The following is a 27,250-nucleotide window of genomic DNA, read 5'->3' on the forward strand; positions in this document are numbered from 1 at the left end:
TCGAACCCATGCTACTGTGATATCGTGACACCAAATCGCCTGCACTGCAGCCGTCCCGCTAGACCACACGACCACCTGGGCTTCACAAAAGTAAAGCTTTCAGTGGCCGTGTGTTACCTTTCCTCGTCAGTTTTAATCTAGCGGCGTACTACAGTACATGATATATAAGGCATGGAGATGTTATTGTTACAGATTAGCTCAATTATATATAGTAAAGGATCCTACAAAATAATGTTAGATAAGTCACAGAAAATAATTATATTTATATTTAAGTACGTCTGAGTCAGTGACAACTCTACAACAGATTTATCCATTGGATCGCCATTAATGATGGTGATACATGGCTGTGTACATTATATATATTATACAACTCGTCTAAACATCAACCCAACAATGTTTATATATATATTACCAACCAGCAAATTTACTTTGTACCGGATCGTCTAGAAAAGGCGATAATATGCAGATAAGGAAAAAATTATATCAGTCTAAAGATTTGCAAAACGGTACTGATATAATGTGTTATTAAACGAAAATGTTGTTAATAAATCGTGTTGACAAATATTTTGGCTCAACAAATGGCCTTCTTCTTGTGTCACAAGTTTTAACAATACTGTTAATGCGTTTTGTTTAAATACACTTTTTCACTTTTTTGTTCTTTTGGAAAATGTTGTTTGTGCTGTTTTTAGACCCTTCTACAACGAAATTTGTTTAACATGCACACGTATAAAAATTGCGGTTTTTATCCAACGCAATCATATGTTTGAACGTTGTTTTCAATTTAGACTCGTATATATATATATATATATACACAACTCGTCTAAACATCAACCCAACAATGTTAGATCTGTAAATTTGCTTTCGCAAATTTTTGGTTCTTCCCTCGCCGGGATTCGAACCCATGCTACTGTGATATCGTGACACCAAATCGCCTGCACTGCAGCCGTCCCGCTAGACCACACGACCACCTGGGCTCTAGCGGGACGGCTGCAGTGCAGGCGATTTGGTGTCACGATATCACAGTAGCATGGGTTCGAATCCCGGCGAGGGAAGAACCAAAAATTTGCGAAAGCAAATTTACAGATCTAACATTGTTGGGTTGATGTTTAGACGAGTTGTATATACATTATGTACACAGCCATGTATCACCATCATTGATGGCGATCCGGTGGATACATCTGTTGTAGGGTTGTCACTGACTCAGACGTACTTATGTATATATATATATATATATATACAACTCGTCTAAACATCAACCCAACAATGTTAGATCTGTAAATTTGCTTTCGCAAATTTTTGGTTCTTCCCTCGCCGGGATTCGAACCCATGCTACTGTGATATCGTGACACCAAATCGCCTGCACTGCAGCCGTCCCGCTAGACCACACGACCACCTGGGCTCTCAAAAAAAGAGCTTTCGGTGGCCATATGTTACCTTTCCACGTCAGTTTTAATCTAGCGGCGTACTACAGTACATGATATATAAGGCATGAAGATGTTATTGTTACAGATCAGCTAAATTATCTATAGTAAAGGATCCTACAAATTAATGTAAGATACAGTCACAGAAAATAATTATATTCATAAGTACGTCTGAGTCAGTGACAACCCTACAACAGATGTATATATATATATATATATATGTCTGTCTTTTTAGCGTTTAGCTATGTCGTTGTCAGATTATTTTCGACTTACAAATTTTAGTGATGCCACTCTGGTATCTGTATCGCTCTTTCACAAACGTCATCTTCATGGGATACCAATATTTTACTTGAAGAGGCTTCATTTGATTTACATTTGTCGTTTTGAATTGTCTGCAGTCACACTTGTACAATTACTATAATCTATATATTCAGTGGTTCAAATTATCCGTCTGATATAAATAAACGAATTCTGTCCATCCAAATTGGTGTGTTTACTTAACTTAAAGACTGTAAAGCCACAACATATCTCTCGCTTAAAACTGCATAAAGCAATTATCACTGGCGATTGATAATTCTGAATAATCATCCTTACTACGGTCCATCAATGTATAAATCCGATTTCATAATAGAAAAGCCTATCAAGAACTATCACAAACTCAAACATCAAACTTTTTAAAAGAGTCTAGAAGTTAAAACCTTGTTTTTAGACTAGTAAACATTATTTATCAACCGGTTTTTCTGTTTCAATAGATATAAGATGATTTGGGTGCAAATGAGACAACCTTGCAACCAAGTCCGACAATTTGTTAAAGTTATATGTCAATGTATGGCGTTATAAGTGACTAGTTATCAGACACACGTGATTTTACTAGGTTGACAATTTATAATTTTATTGAAATTATTATTTGGTACATACGAGTATTTACATAACCTGATATATTTGATACTATTATTATGTTTCTGAAAGAATTTTAACTCCGACAATTCTTTTTTCAGCAAATGTTCATTCTTTGCATATACAAATTGAATTATGGTTCACTTCTTAGAAAAGACAAACCTGTGTACAAATTGTAAGAATAATACTTGAACAGGGTATAATGTTTCAGCACTTAGACAGATAGAACATGTCGATGATAATGTAGTTGGTCTGATATATTTTTGGTACTCACGGGTAATAACATTAACGTCATCCAATACATTGTATAATGCCAAATCTGGAAAATTACAGGATACACGAGGAAAATAGATATAGGAAGATGTGGTGTGAGTGCCAATGAGACAACTCTCCATCCAAGTAACAATTCAAAAAGTAAACCATTATAGGTTAAAGTACGACCTTCAACACGGAGCCTTGGCTCACACCGAACAACAAGCTATAAAGGGCCCCAAAATTACTAGTGTAAAACCATTCAAACGGGAAAACCAACGGTCTAATCTATATAAACAAAACGGGAAACACGTATATATTACATAAACAAACGACAACTACTGTACATCAGATTCCTGACTTAGGACAGGTGCAAACATTTGCAGCGGGATTAAACACTTTAATGGATCCAAACCTTCTCCCTTTTTTCTGAAACATAGCATAACATCACAACATAGAAAAGTCTGTTTTCTTGAAGAAGTAACAATGCAACAAGCTTTTTTGGACAACTACTGTACATCAGATTCCTGACTTAGGACAGGTGCAAACATTTGCAGCGGGATTAAACACTTTAATGGATCCAAACCTTCTCCCTTTTTTCTGAAACATAGCATAACATCACAACATAGAAAAGTCTGTTTTCTTGAAGAAGTAACAATGCAACAAGCTTTTTTGGTGAATAAATATATAATGTAGGATAAACTATATATTTGCGATAAAAAAAAAATAACAAAATTGCAGCTTGAGGTCATTTACTTCATATCATTTTGAAGAAGAAAATAGTATGGTCGTATTGTAATTATAAAGTCTCATTTCTTAACACATAATACACATGTACAATAAATATTGCACTTGGAAAGCATTTTAAATCTCAAATATATTTATTACTTTAAGTGTGTATGTCATTTGGCATGTGACACTGATTTTCCCATAACCATTTGGTAAGATTTATGGTTTTAGAGTATTGCTTTCTATAATTTAAACGATGACATATGTCACAAATTCCCACTCTCAAACAGCCATTTACAGTATCAAAATATTTGTCTTTTTCTTTCAAATATGAAATGTAACGTGTTTCATTGCTGCCTAACATATGAAGGAACGCCGCCAGTTTCCGAGGGGACTCAAAATCAGACGTAGAAATGAATGTCTTTTGTGGTAGGTAATCTCCTGCATTAGGTGCACCTCTAACGATTGGAAGAAAATTTATATTATTATTGTATATTCTTAGTATTTTTTCTGACATATAATCCTTGCATAATGAATTTTCAAAAGAAAGATAAAATCTGTGAGTTTCGCTTAAATGCGTTTTACAATCTTCTTTGAATGAGCAAGGTTTCCCACATTTTCCATAAATATCAACATCAATATATTTCGAAAGTTCTTTCACATAAGCTTCTCGCTTCGATGGAGTTCTACAGCGGCTGACGACCCACGCAACGTTTTTTGTTTTATTCAGGTATATAGAAGTGTAATTCTTTACTGGACTTTGAACATGTTTCCTCAAAAGAGCATAAGGTGAAAACCCTTCTGAATCTTTTCGGTACGACATTGTCCAATTGAATTTCCTTTTCAATTGATCAGTTTTAAATCGGTTTATTGTAAAATATGGACTCTCTAAAGTAGCAAATATCCACACTTGACCATTTGGCTTTTTAGGTAATGATGAAAATGAATCGTGAAGAAAAATAACGGCTTCACTTGTGGAAAGTTGTTGCATGTCTGTTGTAATTTTACAGTTTTTGAAGTCACATTTATCAAAGACGAGAGGTTTAGGATTGAATAAACCACGTGTCATATAAAATAATATAGTTAAATCTTGTTTTTTTATCTTATCAAAATATGTTTTTTCAAAGTCGTTTATTTCAACTGCATTCAAAAACATAGATATCGCAAATAAAAAGGCTAGAACACCAATGCACACTCTCTTGGCTGAAAATAGAAAAAAAAACCCATATGGGACACGTTGAAACCTCAAAACTTATTTATTGTTCGACTACACTACAAACTGCACAAAGTCTGAATTGACCAGTGTTTGTGCTCGGCCAGTAAAATCGAGCACACATTTTACTCGACTAGTCTCTACATTGCCTCGACTGTACTTAACTGTACTTAAGTGTACTCGACTAGGTATGGACTTAACTTCATTAGTCTGATTCAGTACTTGATGATCTTTGTGTAGTCTGAAATGGTCTTGACCAAGGCTTGACCTATCTTGACTGGTCTCGACCTGTCTCGACTAATCTCGACTCAGTCTCAACCAGTCTCGACCTGTCTCTACTAGTCTTGACTTTCACTCAGTTTTTACAAAATTCACGGTACTTTGATTTAATGCTGTGAAAAGGAAGAATTTGATTTTACAACAGGTAAAAATAAAAATTATTATATAAATTCCGATAGGCTCAAAATAGAGATAGTACACTTTAATTTTTTCAAATCAACTTGGATTTTCATCAAACTATGCAGCTATTAAGTTTACTGAATCCCTGGTCATTTTTTGTTGTTGTTGTATTGCTGTCAAATTTAAGTATTAAATAAATCTAAAAAAAAAGCTAGAATTTGTAGTTCGGACAAAATAGAGATAGTGCAATTTTTTTTTTAATGACTTTTTTCAAATCAACTTGGATTTTCATCAAACTAAGCAACTATCTTAGATATATGTTTAGCTTACTGAATCACAGGTCATTTTGTTTTTTGTTGTATTGCTACATGTATGAATTTAAGAATTAAAGTAATCTTGGTAAAAAAAGCTAGGATTTGCAATTTGGACAAAATAGAGATATGTACTTTAATTTTTTTATAACTTTTTCAAATCAACTTGGATTTTCATTAAACTATGCAGGTAGGTTGAAGACTAGTCAAGAAAGGTCGTGACAGGTCGTGATAGGTCTGGCCTTTGTCAAAACCATCTCAGACTACACACAGATCATTAAGTACTGAACAAGACTAATTAAGTGCCAGTCTGCCTAAGAATCAGGCAGTGGTGAAAACATGACCAAAAAAACCAACCCAATTTGACATTAATTTCAGTTCATAATATGTAGTTTTGCACAAAAATAACATTCATTTCTGTTTTCTGTTCTGTAATAGAAGATAAAATTTGGTTGAAATGCACTAGAAATTAACGAATAAGGGGAGATAACTCCGTAACTGTCTCTTTGACACATTCCCCATTTCCATTCTCAATTTTATCATTCTATCAAATTTTCTAACCGAGTTGTTTGATATTACCAGACACACACAAACGAAAGACTAATTATTTTTATCTTAGGATGATGGTTATTATTAAATGAAATGATTAACTCGGCGGGTATTTTCTGATCATGTTTTGATTTTTACCTAAGTTGTCTGATTCTTACAAAGACTGGCACTAAGGTAAAGTCGAGACCTAGTCAAGTACACTTAAGTACAGTTGAGACAATGTCAAGACTAGTCGAATAAAATGTGTGCTTGATTTTACTGGTCGAGCACAAGAACTGATCAAATCAGCAGTTTGTAGTGCTATCATGATACACATGTGTATAAAATTGTAATAAAAGAATGTCAAGGAAAAAGATACATTACCGCGTCCTCTAATTCATTAGATCAAAGATATTGAATACACCTTATCATTGAGTTTGTACGTAAAAGATTACCACGACATGTGATACGTTGGACAGAATCACTTAACCTTTCAGGAGGTTTGTATGTACACGATTACCACGACATGTGACACGTTGGACATGATCACTTAACCTTTCAGGAGGCTTGTATGTTCAAGATTACCACGACATTTGATACGTTGGACATGATCACTTAACCTTTCAGGAGGTTTGTATGTACAAGATTACCACGACATGTGACACGTTAAACATGATCTCATAACCTTTCAGGAGGTTTGCATGTGCAAGATTACCACGACAATTGACACGTTGGACATGATCACTTAACCTTTCAGGAGGTTTGTATGTACAAGATTACCACGACATGTGACACGTTAAACATGATCTCATAACCTCTCAGGAGGTTTGTATGCAAAAGATTACCTCGACATGTGAAACGTTGAACATGATCTCTTAACCTTTCAGGAGGTTTGTATGTATAAGATTACCACCACACGTGACACGTGGAATAGGATCTCTTAACCTTTTAGATTCTTTAGTGATGTTCTTGTTATGTAAGAGATTATCACAGTCATTTATATTTTAGTAAAAAACGTAAAATAATTTCCCGCTAGATGAGGAACAAAATATATATTTGTGGCGTTACAATATTTTTGTTTTGTTTCGGAATAACGTTAGTTGACATCTAATTATATTTTTCATCGACCGAGGCCCATTTTGACATGTTATGGCAAATTAATGATTTTACAAACTTACACAAACTCGATCTGATGAAAGTGTTACGTATCATCGTTCAGTATCTTAAAACATTCACGAAATGTTTTGTTAAATAATATTCAAATTAAAGTCATCTATTTCTAAAACCATACAGAATGGTCGATAAGTTATTAGTTTCATACTAATATCAATGTATTTACCTAAAGCTGCTACACTTATCTTGTTATGAATTTGCTAAATAAGTACTCTTGAATATAATTATATTTAACAACAAGCAAGGGTCGATCCAGCATTTTTTTTAAAATGGTTCCAACCATATGTCTCCATTTACAAACAATTAACGAAACAAACAGGGCTTTCCAACCAAGGCTTCACAGGTCCTTCTACACACCTGACATGCATCGTATTGCTCATTTCAGTATAAAACCAGCTAACAGTGTAATTTGGTAGATCAATTTGATTTTGAAATATCAATAGAATTCCCCTGTCTTCATTTATTCCTTAAATTTGAAAACATTAACACTTGTTTTTGAAACTAACATGGATATGTTCATAATGATGTAATTTCTGTTGTTTTTTTTAACGAATTTGACCTACTGTATCAGACTTTTGACAGTGTATGACCAACATTGCATCACGACTGGTGCGTTGTCAGTTTATTATCGACTTATGCGTTTAAATTCCTCCGATATCTCCCCCTGTCTTTGACGCACATTATGTTGATGAAATTGTGTATAATTGACCTTTAACAATTATTGTTGAATTAATCTTTTTTTAAGGATTTTTAAAGTTAGATTCGAAATTGTATGCTGCAAAAAGGGAATCGACATCGGGAATTCAAAAGAAACTTATATGATAATTGTTTTGAATTCAACCAACTCTTGATGGCGTCCGTAAAATTTACAAAGTGAGGATTTCAACTTCCCCATTTGGAACTATTTGTTTCAAAATGAAAAGGTCACAACTTGGAATCTGAAATCATCTCCTTTGTCGTAAAGTGTTGTTTTCAACCGACCATCATAGCCAAATTTTAGATATAAATCCTAATCAAATGGCAAAAAAACCCTCAAATACATCAAACGAATGAAAAACATGTACAACAGTCATTTACCAGACTTGGTACAGACATTTTTTTATGCAGAAAATGGTAGAATAAACCTGGTATTACAGCGCTTAAACGTCTCACTTGGATGACAGTCGCGTCTAATTTTGTTATCTTTACAATGATGCGTGAACAAAGCGGACATAAAAGGTAAAATAGTCAAAATATGGTTACATCACTGTGTTACAATCTCAAAACAAACAAACATTTACAAAAAGCATCTGTCCAATTAAAAAACACATGCATTGCTTCACGTGTTTAACGTCAGATAATGTACACGTCACATAGGAGGAAATCTGTCGTTAAATGTATATAAAGAAAATTATAATTTAACATGGGGAATTGTGGTATGCAGGGTAACAAAATTAAAAATTATAATAGAATAAATTTCAGGAACAGACCGAAATTTAAAATTATCTAGAAATTCTTTAGGATTTTTAAAAATCCTCATATAGTTCAAACCACTACGAGGCGTTTATAGATATATAGAGGAGGGTTAAAATTTCATAGAACTTGCGTATCCTCGCTTCATTATTGTGCCTATTCCAACTCAGGAACCTCTGGCCTTTGTTATTTGTAGGTTTTGTAATTTCAATTTGTCTTCCAGTATTTGTTTAAGCGTTTATTTAGGAAGACGTTTATTTTCTATTAAACTAGTATGCTATGTTATTTAGGGTTGGTTCAAGACTGCATCCGATATTCCTACCGCTGTGTTGACGATCCATTGATGACCTTGGACAGTGTACTGCTCATTATGAGGTTGTTGTCTCTTTGACACATTCACAGTTTTCCATTTAACCATAGAATTTGCTTCCCTTGAAGGTGTTTCACTGGAATCATTGATATAATCATATAAATATAGTCTTTAGATATAGGAAGATGTGGTATAAGTGCCAATGAGACAACTCGCCATCCAAATAATAATTTATAAAAGTAAACCACTATGGGTCAATGTACGGCTTCAACATGGAGCTTTGGTTCACACCGAACAACAAGTTTAAAAAGGACACAACATTAATAGACGTATAAACCCATTCGAACGGGTAAAACCAACGGTCTAGTTTAAACTGTAGTTGTTCTATGTGTGCATTCAAAATGCGTTGACTATAATTTACTTTTGCGTAATATACAGTAATATATAATATACCACCTGTTTTCGTGACGTTGACAATGTGGTGATATAAGTATCAAACCATATACCACATAATTTCACAACCTTAATATTTGTAAGATTGTTCATCATTCAATCTCGTTTTAATTGGTGTTATCATAATAAATGACACGTTTGCCTCAATTGAATTGGTTTTTATTTTGTTGGATTTTCCTTAAATTAAACACTGTTTAAGCTTAGTTAACTGTCCTTTTGTAGAAAAAATATTTTTTTACTAAATAGTTGATTAATGTTGTCAGTAATTAAAATAAGTAAAGATACAGCATATGCATGTTCTTTAAAAAAATGTGTTTCCATTTCTATTTGTTTTGTAGAAAACTAATATCCAACAAATTTAAAGTCCACTTGCATGTAAGTTTTGCTCATATAACAAAAATCCTTTTTACCTGCCACAATAGTTATGACTTTTTTCAGTAAAAGTAAAAACAAATGTAATTTTATTAATTTGCATTTTTAACTGATTTTCCTTTACGCTTTTAATTTTTTTGGAGAAACAGCACACAGCTGCAAGATTTTCACGGACACAGCAACTAGGAATTTCTACGATTTTATTTAATTTATATCATTGACCTATTTATTTCCACTATGAGTCTTTCTGGAATAAATGTAAAATGACAAAAAAAAACCTTTGTGCTTCCAACTCTTTTAAAATATCCTCGTATTATGATTTACATACAACGACATCATTATATGAAGAATTAGAAGGAGAACATACATAGCGTTGTCTCTGAAAACGGAGTTTAGTCGATTATTCCAGCTTTTGACTTCTACGTTTAATCATAGACCTGATAGTGATAGTTTTGTCCAATTCTGACAAAGAGTATAGTTCAACTTATTTTCGTTCAGTCCATCTCTTACGTAGTCCATTATAGTTTTGAAGTTATGGTTCCAATTAAATGTTGGAGTTCTATAAATTTAGGACCATGTTATACCGGTATCACCTTTTCTAGATGTTCATGTTGAAATATGTTTAGATTCCTAGTAAAAACACGGCTATGGGCATGTTGATATATGGACAGTGGGAACAGTCACGAACGACACAGTTTTATGGTTTTGGTCTTAATCAAGGTCCTGCAATGCTTGTTTATAATTAAATACTTCGGTGCAATGGTTTTGGACTAACTGTAGGATACACTAGAAACACACGAATTTTGAAAATGAAGTAGAAATTAGAGGTAACTTCCTTGTGACGTACAACGTTGATGATGTTGATTGCATCAATTGTTTAATTGTAAAAAGTAAAATATGGTCAAAACGTAAGTGCCATCATTGGTCTAGATGGCTAAAATGTCGTAAATAATTTTGAACGAAGGAATTGACAATTTGGCTAGGCAACCCACATAAGAACTAAAATATACTACTGTCAATGATTTTAAGACAAGGTTATTTACCTCAGACAATGAGGGATGACAAGTTGAATAGGGAATAAAAGATACAAATGGTGACACGACATAAAAACTTGGGGAAAAGACGTAGTTCACTCACGAGTGAGATGGAAAACTAACAATTTTTGGGATAAAGAATGGGTTATTATAAAACGATTTATACTCAACGTTATAAGGTACATACGAAATAATACAATTGTGGCAAATTAGCACACCCCGAAGAAATAAAACTTGTCAGAATAATGGAAATAATTAAGGGGTATGAGTCTGTGAAACGTTATATGAAAACTGGGAAACAACACTGTATGACAAATGAATGTACGGTTACAACAGCATCATTAGAATCTTGTATGTATGTCAAACAAAACAAAAGATTAAGCAACGCGATAATTTACTTTTATTCTACAACAATACCATATAACATATTAATTCTTAAAAAATTGTCAAGCAAAATAATTGAGAATTTTGAGGTGCTCTACAGCTAACAACACTGGTTAATCCGACGACTTTACTATTGATATGAGTTGCGTCTGCACTCAGTACGCGGAAAAGGGACAAAAAGTTATCAAATGTACCAGGGTTATAATTTAACACGCCAGACGCGTGTTTCGTCTACAGAAGACTCATCAGTGACACTCAGATAAAAAAGTCATAACGCAAAACCATTACAAAGTTGAAGAAAATTGCAGACCCATAATCCTAAATGGTTGTGCCAAATATGGCTACGGTAATCTATGCCTGGGATAAGAAAATCCTTTGTTTTTTTAAAAGCTCAAAGTTTTGTAAACAGGAAATTTATAAAAATTACCATATAATTGATATCCATGTCAACACCAAAGTGCTGACTACTGGACTGATGATACTCTTGGGGACGAAACGTCCACCAGCAGTGGAATCGACCCAGTGGTGTTAAAAGTTATCAAATGAAACAGGGTTATAATTTGATGCGCCAGACGCGCGTTTCTTAAGCCTGTTCTGTTCGAAATTAAAATAATATGTCTACGTAGGGTAATATGTATTCCAGCGTACTGTAACTCTGTGAACGAAATACCAATTCGTCCAAGCGTGTCGGTCTAAAACAACGAATGGTCAGTTCTCATATTGCATTTCAATTTGCTAGTCCTGAATATGCATTCAATTCCCCACTGTACGGCAAAAATCATCAATCAGTCAATCTGAAATGTCAAATATCTATTAAAGATAAATCATTTACACTGCATCAACTGTTTTATGCGTGTTGGGAAGTTTGCAAATTAGAAATATTTAAGGAATCATTAAATGATCAATAACTCATTGTAAAGTATAAACAGCGATAATTACATTTATATTTAATGTTAGGGTCTTCATTTTCTGTTTAGTTTTTCTGCTTTTTATGACAGGTTGTTTTGTATGTATGAAAAAGTTTCATTTGTAAAACAGTGTTATCAAAAAATCAAACAAACAAGCAAAAAAAAAAAAAAAAATTAGATAAAAGCCCTGCAACCAAATAAACATGTGTTTATTATAAAGAATAATATGTGGCGGCATTTATATTGACATATTGGAGAACAGTAGATCAAGACTTCCAAATGGTGAAGTTGAAATCATTTCTTCGTAAATTTCAAGGACGCAGTCACGATTTGGATGACCGTTTCACAAATTAGATCGGATATGTTCCTTACGTCGTAACTACAATCCCGTTCCCATTCATGAATGTGACCTACTGAATTATACTATTTACCGGATTTGTTATTACATAAGCAACATGATGGGTGCCACATGTGAAGCAGGATCTGCTTACCCTTCCGGAGCACCTGAGATCAACCATAGGTTTTGGTGGGGTTCGTGTTGCTTATTCTTTAGTTTTTTATGTTATGTCATGTGCACTATTGTTTGTCTGTTTGTATTTTCATTCTTAGCCATGGCGTTGTCAGTTTATTTTCGATTTATAAGTTTGACTGTCCCCTATATATGGTATCTTTTGTCCCTCTTTGAGGAGCATTGAAACTAAAAGTGTACCAAATTTTTCTACAGCATTCGTATGCTTTGAGATATATTTCGAATAATAATAATAAGAAAAAATTAAAAACCAATTGTTCAGAGAACAATTGAAGGTCTTTCCATCAAAACAATGTATTTTGATATGAAAAGTTGTGAAACTAAGTTTAAAATGTCATTTCAATCGTCAAATGATAGCTCCTAGTAAACTGATTCCAAAAATATATTGTTTCCATACATTTTTTTTTAAATAAGGGAGATAATTTATTACTTCCGGTTTGAAAAATGTTACTTCAGATTATATTTGTATATTTACTTGACACTGATTCCAAAAATATCTGGTTCTATTTACTTTTATATTAATAAAGTACAAAAAAATAGCTACTTCCGGTTTAAAAAAGGTCACTTCCGGTTGTTTTTTTTCAAGGTTAAATGGTTTGATACCTTTTTCTAAAAGTTGTATATCTTTATCATGTAAACATATAGAATAAAAGCAAAGGTCAAAATCTAGAACGTCAAATTAAGCTATGACCTTGAGTTCAATTTCAAGGTCATAAACCAAGGACCTCAAATCAAAAGACCATAGGTCTTAATTATATTTAGTTAATGAGTTATATCACCAAACGCGTATTTTTACATACAAGAGGGGAGAAAACTCCCTTTTACATTTAACGTACGCTTGCAATCAAAATTTACATCTTACGACATGTCGCAACTAACAATTTAGTAAAAATAATTTGTTGATATCTTATACAGTCTTTGGATATAAGTGAAAATAAGCCAAATTCAAATATCAGAATATGACCTTGACCTTTGACCTTGACCTAATTTTAATTTTTTTGGACCAAGGACCTCAAATCAAAAGATCCTCGGTCTCTATCACTTATGATTTATAAGATAGAAATTCATATCACTTATATCAGATGCATAAGGTGAAATAACTCTCATATGGAGCGGTCATATCGCTTCGGTCAAAATAGGACAAATCATGCGAAGGATATAACGAACAATTTTGTAAAATAAATTTGTCATAATCTTTTACGGTTGCGAAGGAGATGCGCTAACAAGGAAAACAGTGTTTGGGGAGATAACTCCTACAAAAAAAAGTATTCGTTTACGCAGGGTAAATTTCAAAAGCGCATAAACTGTTCGATATCATATACAAAATATCTAAGCGACATATTGCGAAACAAATGTTTATCGCAAGAACAAAATTAGGCGGAAGAAAAAAAAAAAAAAAAAAAAAATAATCAGAAGAAAAACAATAGGTCTTTCCACAGAAAAGTGGAAAGACCTAATTACGTTTATTCATGTAACAGTAAGGAAATTATATTATATAGTAAAAACATTAATAATTTCGGGTATCATTCGTTATTTGATGTTGTCTGACTTTTAAATTATATAATTGAAATAAGTATCTCCAACTCTTGTTATTAACTGTATGCATGTATAACATGATATATTGTTCAAATATCTTTCTGGCAGAACGAATCATTTACAATATATATGTATTTCTCAATGTTAGCCATAACTTGTTATACAATTTCCCCCAGAAGGAGCCATTGAGGCAAAGCTAGATGCCCCGTCCCTCTCAGAATTGCAAACAATGTTTTCCAGGAGCCTTATTGGTGGGCGAAGTAGACCATCTGACTGTTGCTCCCGTCATAGTGTGGCTATTATTGTTCCTTACAGAAAGAGAGACCAACAATTAAGGACTTTTCTGTACAACATTCATCCAATCCTCCAAAGACAAGAACTAGATTACGGAATATATGTTGTAGAACAGGTATGTACACGACAGAGAGGATGTATTCAAACAATAACATGTGAATGAGGAGTAATGTATTTTGGTATCCACATGAAAATACAAACATCTGTATGTTAATTATGAACAAGGATCGGATTAAAGCATGCTCGTGTAGTGGCCAATACCATAATGCCGGAATTTGATGCCAATTTTATACAAATGAGAGGTTTAGCGCTATAAAACAATGTATTCAAACAATAAAACGTGAGCAGATCAGTACTTTGGTATCCGCATGCAAATACAAACATTCGCATGATAATTATCCTATTTTGTATAACAGTTTATACTAGTTTATACTATTTAGCAGTTGTCCCGACTACGCTAATATTTGATGTCTTGGCTTGCTTTGGAAATACTGTTAGTCGTTTTATACTATACTAGCACTTTCTTCTTTATTTTTTTTATATGCTACATATTTTCTGTCCTCGATGATAAAATTGAATAACACGTTGACATTTAACATTCGATGGAACAAATCAACTTATTTTTTTTTCTATTGAAACACGATTTATAGTAAATTGATTTATTCCTCAAAGTTTTAAATTGCACCTGAGTTAAAAATTGATATTGTCTTTTTTCATCGAATCTAGGCTTACTTTACGTATTTTACCTAACACATTATTCAAATAATTCAATAAATATGATGTAAGCCAATCATACTCTATATCATATCTTCTTCAGGACGGTCATACCAAGTTTAACAGAGCAATGCTGATGAATATTGGTTTTGTTAAAGCGTTGGAACATGACGACTATAAATGTTTTGTTTTTCATGATGTAGACTTGATTCCTGAAAATGACAGAAATATGTACACTTGTTCAAAATATCCAAGACATTTGTCTGTTGCAATTGATATTTTCAATTACAGGTAAAAAGAAGGACAAATAAATACATTTAATTAAGCATTGAAACGGAGATGTGTCAAAGAGACATCAACCCACACAACGACCGAAAATAGTCTTAGACCATATTTAATATATCTGTAGGACTCACATTTATCGGGGGTTTCAGATTTTAGACAAATATCTAATCTTTAGTAAATATATATGACGTCATGCTGTCTCAAATATATGGAAAAATACTGAGAATCGTATTCGATTGCATATTTTTAGTTTCTAAATGTATGGCAATTCTTAATATTCCTAATCTATGGCGGATTACTAGCTTGAGGTTTATAATTGATTTTTTGCAAATGGCGGACCAGTCAGTAGATAGCTGGCCAATTTATTCAAAGTCGAAATTAAAGGTAGAGAAAAAGCTGCTTTTAAGTAAAGGCCAGTTTAAGAAAAACGAAATTGGATTACTATTAATAAAAATAGCCATAACCGTTTCTAGAATGAACAAAAACTTTAGGGTTGAAATCAGATAACCCAGATGAATAAGGTTTTCTCATCTGCATGGAACCTGATTGAACCTCCAACTTAAAGAGTACCTCAATAAACCCACAAGCATTTGGTATCTTTACCTAATATTCATTCGAGCGTTTATTTATTTATGTTTTGACTGATGACAAGTTCAGTCCTGTAATGAACTATGGCTTTCCTCAAACACGTGCACGTGGCTTTCTTAAAAAGATTATATTTCTCCAACATTTTAGTAATTTGTCAGAAATATAGCGGACAATAATGAAAATATTTATTAGAAATCTACAACACATTTTTTCTACTAAATTTCAAGAACACTTATTTGCTACAATAGTACAGGTACAAGTAGTCACTGACATATAGCTGGAAACTGTTATATTCGTGATATTACACATAAAGAAAATTAAAGAAACCATAGGGATAAAAATCTGTTATGAACAATAAAAATTCATACAGTTACCATAGATAAGGAATTTGTCATAGTTCTGGAACCAATCATAGATTTGAGTCCAATATAGTTATTATGGATCTCAAGAAAACAACGTAACTACTTTGGTATTAAACTGTTAGTTATAGAAAAAAAATATGGTAATATCATGTCTTCTATATGTGATTTTTAATTTGTAGAGGCTGAGATAACTGTTTTTCCGCATATAACTATAATTCTTAAAATATGAATGTTTATCCACACTATACACCTTGTAAAGCAGTCAAAATGTACTTTTAATTGATGTATATGATTTATTTTTTAAATACCACGCGTTCGTTTTATCGAAACCGGTTTTAGCACAATCGTTATAATAACTTTATATTAGGCTTTTCGTTATTGTTTAAACATATAAATATCCATACGTTAGATTCATTGTTGATTACATGTTCATATTCTTCAAGTGTATTTGTACGTTGGATTTTACTTCCTTAGTTTACCCTACAAAACAATATTTGGTGGAGTTTCATCGATGACAAGAGAACAATTCCAGAAAGTGAATGGCTTCCCAAACAGATATTTTGGTTGGGGAGGAGAGGATGATGATATGTGGAAAAGGTAAAATTTCTTCCTGATATGATATATTTGATACAGAATATTTATCAAACAGAACTTGTTATCTTCCAAAGAACTTTATTAAGATAAACGAAAGTCAGGCAAACATATATGTTTTACACCTGAAGATACGAACAGGTAAATATGTGCCGTTTATAATTGAATAACCGAATCCATTATAGAACAATATTATTAAAGCATTTTGGGGGTGTCATCCAGTATCAGAATTTTTTTAAGGCTCTTAACCGCAGTTGTACTCCAAATAACGATGACACTTTGACGTGCGGTGGTTTGATGTTGAAGAGCGATAGTGGCATAGTGACGTTATTTTGTTGACAACCATTCAAAATTGTGTTGGTTGTAAGGTTGAACTGTAATGAGTTTTTGAGGAGTCTTTTCTTTTTTCTGGACTCAGCTTTAAGTTGAACGTTCATGTATTACTAAAACAGTCAATCTCACACCATCAATAGTTATTTCATTCTAAGTCATTATTCATCTGTTATAGTGTATTTTTTTAATTCAATTAGGCGTGAACAAAACTAAGCCAACGTTCATTGAATCGTTCATGAATGTACCATTTTAATGGTTGCTACATGCAAATGACATTAATCCAGTTCTAATTAAAATGACTTAAATTCATGGTTATTGTTTGAAATTCATAACAGAACAAGAGAAACAAACAGTTTATTTCAATCGTACTCATCGATACATACACTCGATATTGACATGTCATATGTTTACGTACCTTTGCTAACTATTTACACTACTGGGTTGATGCCACTGCTGGTGGAAGTTTTGTCTCCGAGAGTTTTACCAGCCCAGTCGTCAACACTTCGTTCTTGACATGCTTATTAATTATATGGTAATTTTTATAAATTTCCTGTTTACAAAAATATGAATTTTTTGAAATTATAAAGTTGTTGTTGTCCAAGGCATAAATTACATTAGCCGTATTTTGGCAAAACTTGTTTTGAAATTTTGAGTCTTCAATGCTCTTCAAATTTTTACTTGTTTGATTTAATAACTATTTTGATCTGTGAAACACTGGCGAATCTTATGTAGACGAAACGCGTATATGACGTATTAAATCATAAGCCTGGTACCTTTGATAAGTATTTACGGTCGATATTGAAATCAAATATCTTACTAGCCACAACATTATAATTATTATAACAATTGCATATCAGCACAAGCGTCATATTTGCCATCGCATTTGGGCCCTCAAATCAACACGAAATCAACCTGATGACGTCATTTATGTACATTTGACACGCATCAAAGCATTAATTCAATTAATAAGTTTGTCAATCCCTCGGATTTTTTTTGTGGGTTATTTTAGGTATAAAAATACTTATAATATATAACAGAGAGTAAATTGCAACAAAGCATGTATCACTACAATCATCAAGCGTGAAGCCGCTATCAAAAAAGTGAAGGTTCTAACTTCGGACTGGTTACCCCAGTTAAAAAGACAATATTTCAAATTTCATGTCGATTTCGTATCAAGTAGGTTTTCTGAATACCTTTTTTCCTACTTTAATAGTTATTAACTTTAATTTGTAAATCAGTTTTTAAAAATAATAGTATCAACTATTTGGAGTGTTTAAACTTTTTTTTTAGGTTTTAGATAACACATGTGCTTTTTAAATCTCCTACCAAATTGTGACTTAACAAAATTGGTTTAGAAATATCTAACAGAAACAGAGGTAGTTGTCCTATTCTCGATTTACTAATCTAAATTTCAAAAGTAAACTTAGTACTAAAATTTTTGACAAAATGGACGAATTTGTTTTATTTCCTATTTCTAATTTTCCTTTTAAGACAGCAATGTTCCTTTAAACTAATCATACGGTGTTCATATATCCCAACTGAGTTCGTTATGTGAAATGTTGTCCTGGATGTCAAAGGAAACGATGAAAATTTGCCGTCATTAACGGGATACCAAAACTACTAAAAAAACCTCAAGATTGCAGTTGTTATCTTATAGTCGTTTCTGCATTGTCGTTTGCTTTTGCTGCATTTCAATTTTTCTGTTGTTTCTTGGTTTTACTTGTATACTTGATGTCTTCGGCTTTAGTTTGTATCCCAGATTTGTCTTCTCTCAATTTATTTGACTTTGAACAGCGCTATACTACTGTCACCTTTTTCAATGAACGTTATCACGATAAAATTTAAAAGAAGGATTCAATTTTTATAAATTACAGTAATCATTGCTAAATTCTTTCATAGACAAAAAGATTTAAATAGACATTTAGACTGTACCTGTATAAAACTGCATTTTAAAAACATTTAATCACTAGAATGTGTTTGGATTGATATTTGTCTCTGATGAATGATTCCTTAATATCAATTGGTTTTTTAGTCTTGCTATGAGTTACTGCTAGCACTCACGATTCGTGTCAATTTGATCACGTGACACATTTTGTAATATATTTCTGTAATTCAATGTAAACTTGTTTTGAGTTACATTTCAACTTTTAATGTGTTTTTTTCATTTGATTTGTCTTCTTTGTGTTTTTAATGATGTCAAAACATTTCAATTGATTTTTACAGTGTGCCCTTTTATAATGTAATGTTTCACTATACTATATCAAATTGGATAAAAGGTTAAAGCATGATAAAACTTTGATCCATGTGTATGCATCTTTCCTAAATCAGGAGCATGTTGTTAATTGGTGTCCGTTTTTGTTTGAGTGGTCTTTCATTTTTTTTTTCGATTCTGTTTTTTTTTAATATAGATTAGAGCTTTGTTTTTCACGTTTGAATTATTTCACAATAGACATTTTAGAGCCCTTCATAGCTTCCTGTTCGGTGTGAACAGCGACTCCATGTTAAAGGCAATACTCTCAACTACAGTTGGTACAAAGATATTGGCACACTGATCACATCTATTTTATTTATATTATAAAAACAGTTTTTTGTTTGTAGAATTAAGAAAGCAGGCTTTACGGTAGGTCGAAGTTCAATGGATGTAGGGCGTTATAATATGTTAAATCATGGACCGGACAAAGGAAATGAAATCAATACAATGAGGTAATACTTTTATAGCCAACCTTTAACTTATGAACAAAGTATTTATACGTGTATAATGCTTATCAACAAAAATTCAGAAGTGTAGCATATAATATTGTTCTACTGTATCAATCATATAAAATGTTGACCAATAAATTGCAAAACTGATATGAACATCATAAAACATTTGCATACACGTATATAGTAAACCTATCAGTTCAATATATATACTTTACAATTATTCCATACACCAAATATAGTAGACCTTTTGCATAAATTATACGAAAAATAGACCAAAACCTTAACTAAAACAACTGAACCACAAAATTAGGTGAAGGTCAAACGACACCTGTCAGTTGCAAATGTACATACATTCCAAACACCCAATAAACTAGACCTATTGCTTATAATATCTTCGATATGGACTTGATCACCTAAACTTAACCGAATTCACACAAACCAAATATAATAACAAAAAACATATCATTATAATTAGTTATCAAAGGTACCAGGATTATAATCTAGTACGCCAGACAAATCATCAGTAGTCACTGAAACATAGAAATGAAATCAAGGACAATGTACTTCTGAGACGGAAGTTTCGTAACATTAAGCGTTTATATACAAAGTATGAAGCATAAAGGTGTTCTGAAATATAAGGCTTTTAGGAAGTAAGTTAACACCGCCGCCACTGGAACACTATCTCACTGTTTAAGCAGTAGCAAAACTATCAAGAAACTAACACTGCATCTTATAATATGCATGTAGTTACAACCAATCACTTAGGATATCTACTTCAATCCACTCTGCATACAAATGCGTCTAACATTCAAAACAAGCCATGACGCATAATAATTAACCTATCTTCAATTATAGTATGATATGACATATCGGTAAAAAGTCAAATCGCAAAAAAAATGAACTCCGAAGAAAATTCAAAACGGAGAGTCCTTAATCAAATGGCAAACCAAAATCTCAAACACATCAAACAAATGGATAATAACTGTTATACTCTTGACTTTGTTCAGACATTTACTTATGTAGAATATGTTGGATAAAACCTGGTTTTATGGCTAGCTATACCTCTCACTTGTATGAAAGTCTTGGCTTAACAATCATTATTATTTGAATTACTCACAAACGAGTAAAACAACAAACCAATGTGTTTTTTATCATTTTCAATCCATACTGTAGTCGTTTCTACAGATGTCCCTAATGTGCATATGATGATCTGATGATGATCTCGTATCCTCACTCCTACTCCTAAACGACTTTAAGTCTGTTCTTAAACAAGATTTTAAAAAAGGAACTAAAATCTAAGTATTACTATTAATTTACATAATCTAGGTTAAAGATGCATCAATCAATATTTATCCTCCCATACGATGTCTCTATGTTATACATGCATTGTCCCGTACGCTGTCACTATTTTATACATTCATAGTTCCATACGATGTTTCTATGTTAGACATGTATCGACCAATACGATGTTTCTTTGATATAAATGCATAGTGATACATATTGATTGGTATATGTATAACCTAGATTATGTAAATCACTGATTTTTATAGTTCGTTTTTATGTTGTACTGTTATATCACTGTCCCAGGTTGGGAGAGGGTTGGGATCCCACTAACATGTTTAAGCCCGACACATTATTTATATATGTGCCTGTCCCAAGTCAGGAGCCTGTAATTCAGTGGTTGTCGTTTGTTTATGTGTTACATATTTGTTTTTCGTTCATTTTTTTACATGGTGGGTTGAATCTGGTTTAGTGGCATGCCAAACCTTGCACTTTAATGGCAATGTTAAACAAAACATTGAAATGACAATAAATGACATGTAATATTACAGGACTACAATACAAATAAATAGGAGAACATATTAGACAAAGAAACACATGATTAATAGATAACAAAAAGTATCAGGTTTAAAATTCAATTCGCCAAAAACGCGCCTCGTCCACACAAGACTCACAAGTGACGCCCAGATATAAAAGATCGAAAGTGAAAAAAAGTACAAAGTTGTACAGCACTAAAGATCAAAAGTTGAAAAAGGTTGTGTCAAATACGGCTATGTTTTTATGCTTGGGATAAGAACATCCTTATTATTCAAAACAATTAATGCTATTGCAAACAGTAAATTTTATCAAATGAATATAAAAGAGATATACATAATGAAACTGAAGTATTAACTAATTACAGAAAACTAAACTCGAATACATAATGCTAAGACCAACACAGAATAGACACATCCGACTCAGTCTAGGCCTCAACGCAATAAATCATAAAAATGACGTCACATACGATGGCGAAAAGGCACAAAAAATTACGTCACATTTAAATTTATGAAATTTCTGAAACAGCACAAAAATGGCGTCACATATGAAAAACTATAATTCAAAAGTAAAATAGAATTAGGATTGATTAAAGATTATATTAGAACTAAATACTGATATTACATTTAAAAACTATAGTTGTTTATGTTTGTGTCATTTTGGTCTTTTGTGGATAGTTGGCAATCATACCACATTTTCTTTTTTATATAGTCCCATTCAATGTTTTTTAGTTATACATGTATCGATCAATGCGATGTATCTTTGTTATACATGTAGCAACCCATGCGATGTCTCTAAGTTATAAATGCCTCGTCCCATACTATGTCTCTAAGTTATACATGTATCGACCCATACGATGTCTCCAAATTATACGAGCATCGTCCCATTCAATGTCTCTATGTTATACATGTATTGTCCCATACTATGTTTCTATGTTGAACTTGTATCGACCCATACGTATACGATGTCTCTGTATTATACATGTATTGTCCGATACGATGTCTCTATGTTAGACATGCATAGTCCCATTTAATGTCTCTATGTTATACATGCATAGTCCCATACGGTGTTTTTATGCTATGCATGCATAGTCCCATATGATGTCTCCATGTTATACATGCATAGTCACGTACTATGTCTTCATGTTATACATGTATTGTCCCATACGATGTTTTTATGTTATGCATGCATAGTCCAATACACTGTATCTATGTTTTACATGTACCGGCCTATACGATGTCTTCATGTTATACTTGTATTAATCGATATGATGTCTCTATGCTATACTTGTATCGACCCATACGATGTCTCTTTGTTATACTTGTATCGTCCCATGCGATGTGTCTTGGTTATACATGCAAAGTCTAATACGATGTATCTTGGTTATACATGTATCGACCCATACGGTGTCTCTTGGTTATGCATGTATCAACCAATACGATGTTTCTCGGTTATACATATATCCACCCATACGATGTTTCTTGGTTATACATGTATCAACCCATACGATGTTTCTTGGTTATACATGTTTCGACCCATACTATGTCTGTTGGTTGTACATGTATCGACCCATAAGATGTCTCTTGGTTATACATGTATCGATCCATACGATGTCTCTTGGTTATACATGTATCGACCCATACGATGTTGCTTGGTTTTACATGTATCGACCCATACGATGTCTCTATGTTTTACATGTATCTTCCCATACGATGTCTCTTGGTTATACATTTATTGTGCAATACGGTGTTTCTTGATTTTACATGTATCGTTCCTTGCGGTATTTCATGGTTTTACATGTATCGACATATATGATGTCTCTATGTTATACTTGTATCTTTCTATAAGATGTCCAAGATCTTGCATCGCATTACCAGTAACATTATTAGTGTTCGTTATCTTCAAATGAAATATGTAGAAAATTGTATTTATAACTTTTAATTTGAGTAAAGGTAAATAAAACATTGCGATACACAAAATGCTAAGCGATAGATAATACAACATGATAATAGACAGCATTTACGATGACCGCTAAATGTACACGTAACAACATCAAGCGAAAGATATACACAAAGTATGCAATTGATACACGTACTTTGTATGAACGTTACACATAAAGGCAACAGTAGTATACTGCTGTTCAACAATCATAAATGCGGGTTACAATGTACAACCGAAGTTAACACTTCAAACTTTGGAGGAAACTAACGAAAAAACGGAATCACAAGTGCAACTATTCACCATACATAGACACGAAATATTTTATACAAACGATATCAGAATACTGTACATTGTACCTACGATTTACGAAAGAAAAAGTTATTATCTTTCAATTTCGATCTTATCTGAATGGGTTCATACTATTACCCCCCTGTTGCCTTCTGTATTATCTGTAAGCTTAAACGAATTTACCAGTTTGGAACATTGGAAATTGACTTTTGCTTTTTATTAGGCGAATGCTTTGAATGCTTCTGATTTTTTTCCAGATGGACAATGTTGGAAAATAGCAATGATTTTTTTAACATTGATGGACTGAACAGTCTCCAATACAAAGTTATAAAAAAAGACACAACCTCTCTCTTCACTCGATTTGTAGTCGAAGTCAACAAAACAGGGATTATGCAAGATTTACAGAAACGTTTGACACAAGTCTAATCATAGTTAGTACTATACTGATGATGGATCTTTGTCAGGGACTAGCAGTGTTTTAAATGCTGATACAGAGTACAACAAAAAGTACAATTATATCGCTGAAATGTAAATTTTGTATCAGATATCATTAATGTCTTATTTCCACTACTTAAAAGTAAAAACTATCAAAAATATGTCAACATTCTGTTCTTTTAAAATCGAATATATCGTTGGTAATAAAAGGATTATACAGAAGTAATCTTGATTTGGTTACATGTTATGAAATATATATTTTACAAAAAACAACGGATATATTCCGAATGTCAGTGAATGGAAGACACTACCCACTTGGTTGGTGCTTTAGAATCTTATATAAGCAGCACGATGAGTGCAACGTGAGGAGCAGAAACTGCTTACTCGTCGGGAGCACCTGTGTTGTTTTGTCTTTCGTTCCCTATGTACCGTTTTGTGTAGTGGTTTTGTCTGATGAAATTTTTAGCTATGGTGTTGTTTTTTTAAACGTATGATAACCACTGGTATCTTTCACCTTTTTATTAAGGCGATATATGAAAATGGATTTTCTTGCATCAAGTACAGTGGAAAAAGTGAGAATGGAAATGGGATATATGTCAACAGCCCAAGCACAGAAGAAACAACAGCCGAAGGCCACCAATGGGCTGTCAATTCAGCGAGAAATTATCGCATCAGGAGCTGGCTCAAAACAAAATTTGGTACTAGTTTTGTTACACTTGAAACCAAACATATACAAGTAATAAAATAAAAAAAACGTTCACAACTTACAAATATCAGAGGCTCCTGACTTCTATATTAATATCGATGAAATGCAAAGGTTTTAGACCCATCACGCAAGTACTAACAAAGTCATTCAATATTGTGCTCATTAAAAACATACTTACATGTGAAATAAAATTTAATCTGTGTTGCGTGACTACATGTACTTTGTTAAATAAAATACAAGGCTGTCCTTGAATGCCTCAGCATCTTCTACAACTAACAGTCTTATTGGTAAGGTATTCCAGTGTTTGATGGTACGTAAAGAGAGAAGCTGTATTTGTAGGTGTTTGTTAAAGTTTGAAGGTTTCTAAATTTACTTTGGTGATATTGCCCGTGTTGCCCTGCCTTGTATTTCTACATTATCTGGAATATTCATGGCTATTTTGTATGTAAAAGCTTATTGAAACAAGCAAAGTCTTTTTTTATTTTCCGTCTAACCTCTACTGGTGGTAGTTTTATCTTATTTAGTAAGCTATTAACTGACCCAGGTTCAGTGCTGTATCGATGTTCGATGAAACGTGCTGATCTTCTCTGCACCATTTCGTTTTGTTTGATGTGGTTTTTATGATATGAATCCCAGGCACTGATTTTATATTCAACGTTTGGTCTGACTATGGCTTGAGATGTTCTATTCTGAATTTGTTTTTGGAATTTGCCGATGTTTCACCTTACAAAACTGAATGATCTTTTGGCTTTTGTGATGATGTTGTTGGTGTGTATATCGTATTTCAGTTTTTTGGTAAACTGAACTGCTAAATCTTGGTTTGGGCCTACATTTTCTAAAACTTGGCTATGCATGCGATAACTATGTAATATAGGATTTTTCTTGTTGGTTATTCTTAGAACATTACATTTTGACGCATAAATTTCATCTGCCAATTAGATGCCAAGTCAACCTATTAATCCATATCTTTTTGTAATTGGTTGCAGTCATCATTGCAATCTATTGCTAGATATCAAGGCTATCATCTGCAAAGAAACGCAACATTAACATGATGTCATCCCCAATATCATTGCTAATCAAAATCAAAGAAAATATTGGACCAATCATACAACATTTTGGACCTAGTTTTTATTAAAAAAAAAAACAACGGCAGAGATCTTAACAAAGCTCTGTTCTTTACCGGTTAATAAATTAAATAAAAAAACAATAGAGGATTGCAACAAAATTTTATAGTGCATTTCATCATTTGTTCATAAGTATAAAATCTTTCAACTTATAATGGCATATTGTTATTCTAAACTTTTTCCCTAAATTGATCGCCGTGAAAATAAAAAAAAAACATTTTACTAAAATAAAGTATTTCAATAAAGGTTTTGATTTTGTAAATATTGCCGGTATTTTTAACAACCATTCTATTAAAAAAACAAATATTTTGATAATACTGAGCTCCCTCTTATTTGCTATAATTACAAAACATCTACCCTGCAATATGAGTTTAATTATACCCAATTGTGTAAAGATGTTAATCTCAATGCGTCTGGCGTACTAAATTATAATCTTGGTACCTTTGATAACTAATTATAAGTGAAAGACAAAACAATCATCCCGCGTCAATTATTTATTTGGAAGGAGTGTCGTAATATCATCCACGAATCACTCCGTACTTTCTGTTTGAAATGGATAAAACAGTAATAAGCTGACAACAACCGTTGGACTCTTTTTTTTAATTGAGTAAAGAAAATAGTTGGTATATAGTAGTCAACAAAAGAAACGATACACGACTTTGGAATAAAACTGATCAAAACTTATTAAACGTGAAACAAAATGAGATACACCATTTTAAAAAGCTTTCATTTGTTATGTATGCACATACGATAATTAAAATCAAAACCTGTCAGAAAGTACCTAAATTCCTTGTAACCGATCATAGGGTGCAAATTATTTTTTTCGGAAAGTGTGATAAAAATAGACACACAATCTTCTAAGTACAAACTGAAAAATATCCAATATGATATTCAAGCTATTTTTATGTTGTAACAAATGGGTTAAAATAATGTTTTTTGAAATTTTTGTTAAAAACAGCGTTTTTATTAAATCTAAAATTAATCTTTTTCGTCTCAAATCAATGCTTTACATATGAATACAATAAAGGCAACAGTAGTATAACGCTGTTCAAAACTCATAAATCCATGGACAAAAAACAAAATCGGGGTATCAAACTAAAACCGAGGGAAACGCATTAAATATAAGAGGAGAACATCGACATAACACCGAAACGTAACACACACAGAAAC

General features: G+C 32.6%; 2 protein-coding genes across 2 annotated transcripts; one reads left to right on the top strand and one right to left on the bottom strand.

Moving 5' to 3' along the window:
- Positions 1 to 3,459: 3,459 nt before the first annotated feature.
- LOC134716440 (3-galactosyl-N-acetylglucosaminide 4-alpha-L-fucosyltransferase FUT3-like) lies at positions 3,460 to 4,368 on the bottom strand. The gene has a single exon (XM_063579437.1). It carries the CDS (start codon positions 4,366 to 4,368, stop codon positions 3,460 to 3,462), a length of 909 nt encoding a protein of 302 aa, XP_063435507.1.
- A 9,762-nt stretch (positions 4,369 to 14,130) lies between these two features.
- Positions 14,131 to 19,775, top strand: LOC134716441 (beta-1,4-galactosyltransferase 1-like). The gene is made up of 4 exons (XM_063579439.1): positions 14,131 to 14,310; positions 15,013 to 15,200; positions 16,619 to 16,741; positions 19,667 to 19,775. Exons 1-4 carry the CDS (start codon positions 14,131 to 14,133, stop codon positions 19,773 to 19,775), a joined length of 600 nt encoding a protein of 199 aa, XP_063435509.1.
- The last annotated feature ends 7,475 nt before the right edge of the window (positions 19,776 to 27,250 follow it).

The sequence above is a fragment of the Mytilus trossulus genome, chromosome 4 (assembly GCF_036588685.1).
Source record: "Mytilus trossulus isolate FHL-02 chromosome 4, PNRI_Mtr1.1.1.hap1, whole genome shotgun sequence".
Lineage (NCBI taxonomy): Eukaryota > Metazoa > Mollusca > Bivalvia > Mytilida > Mytilidae > Mytilus > Mytilus trossulus.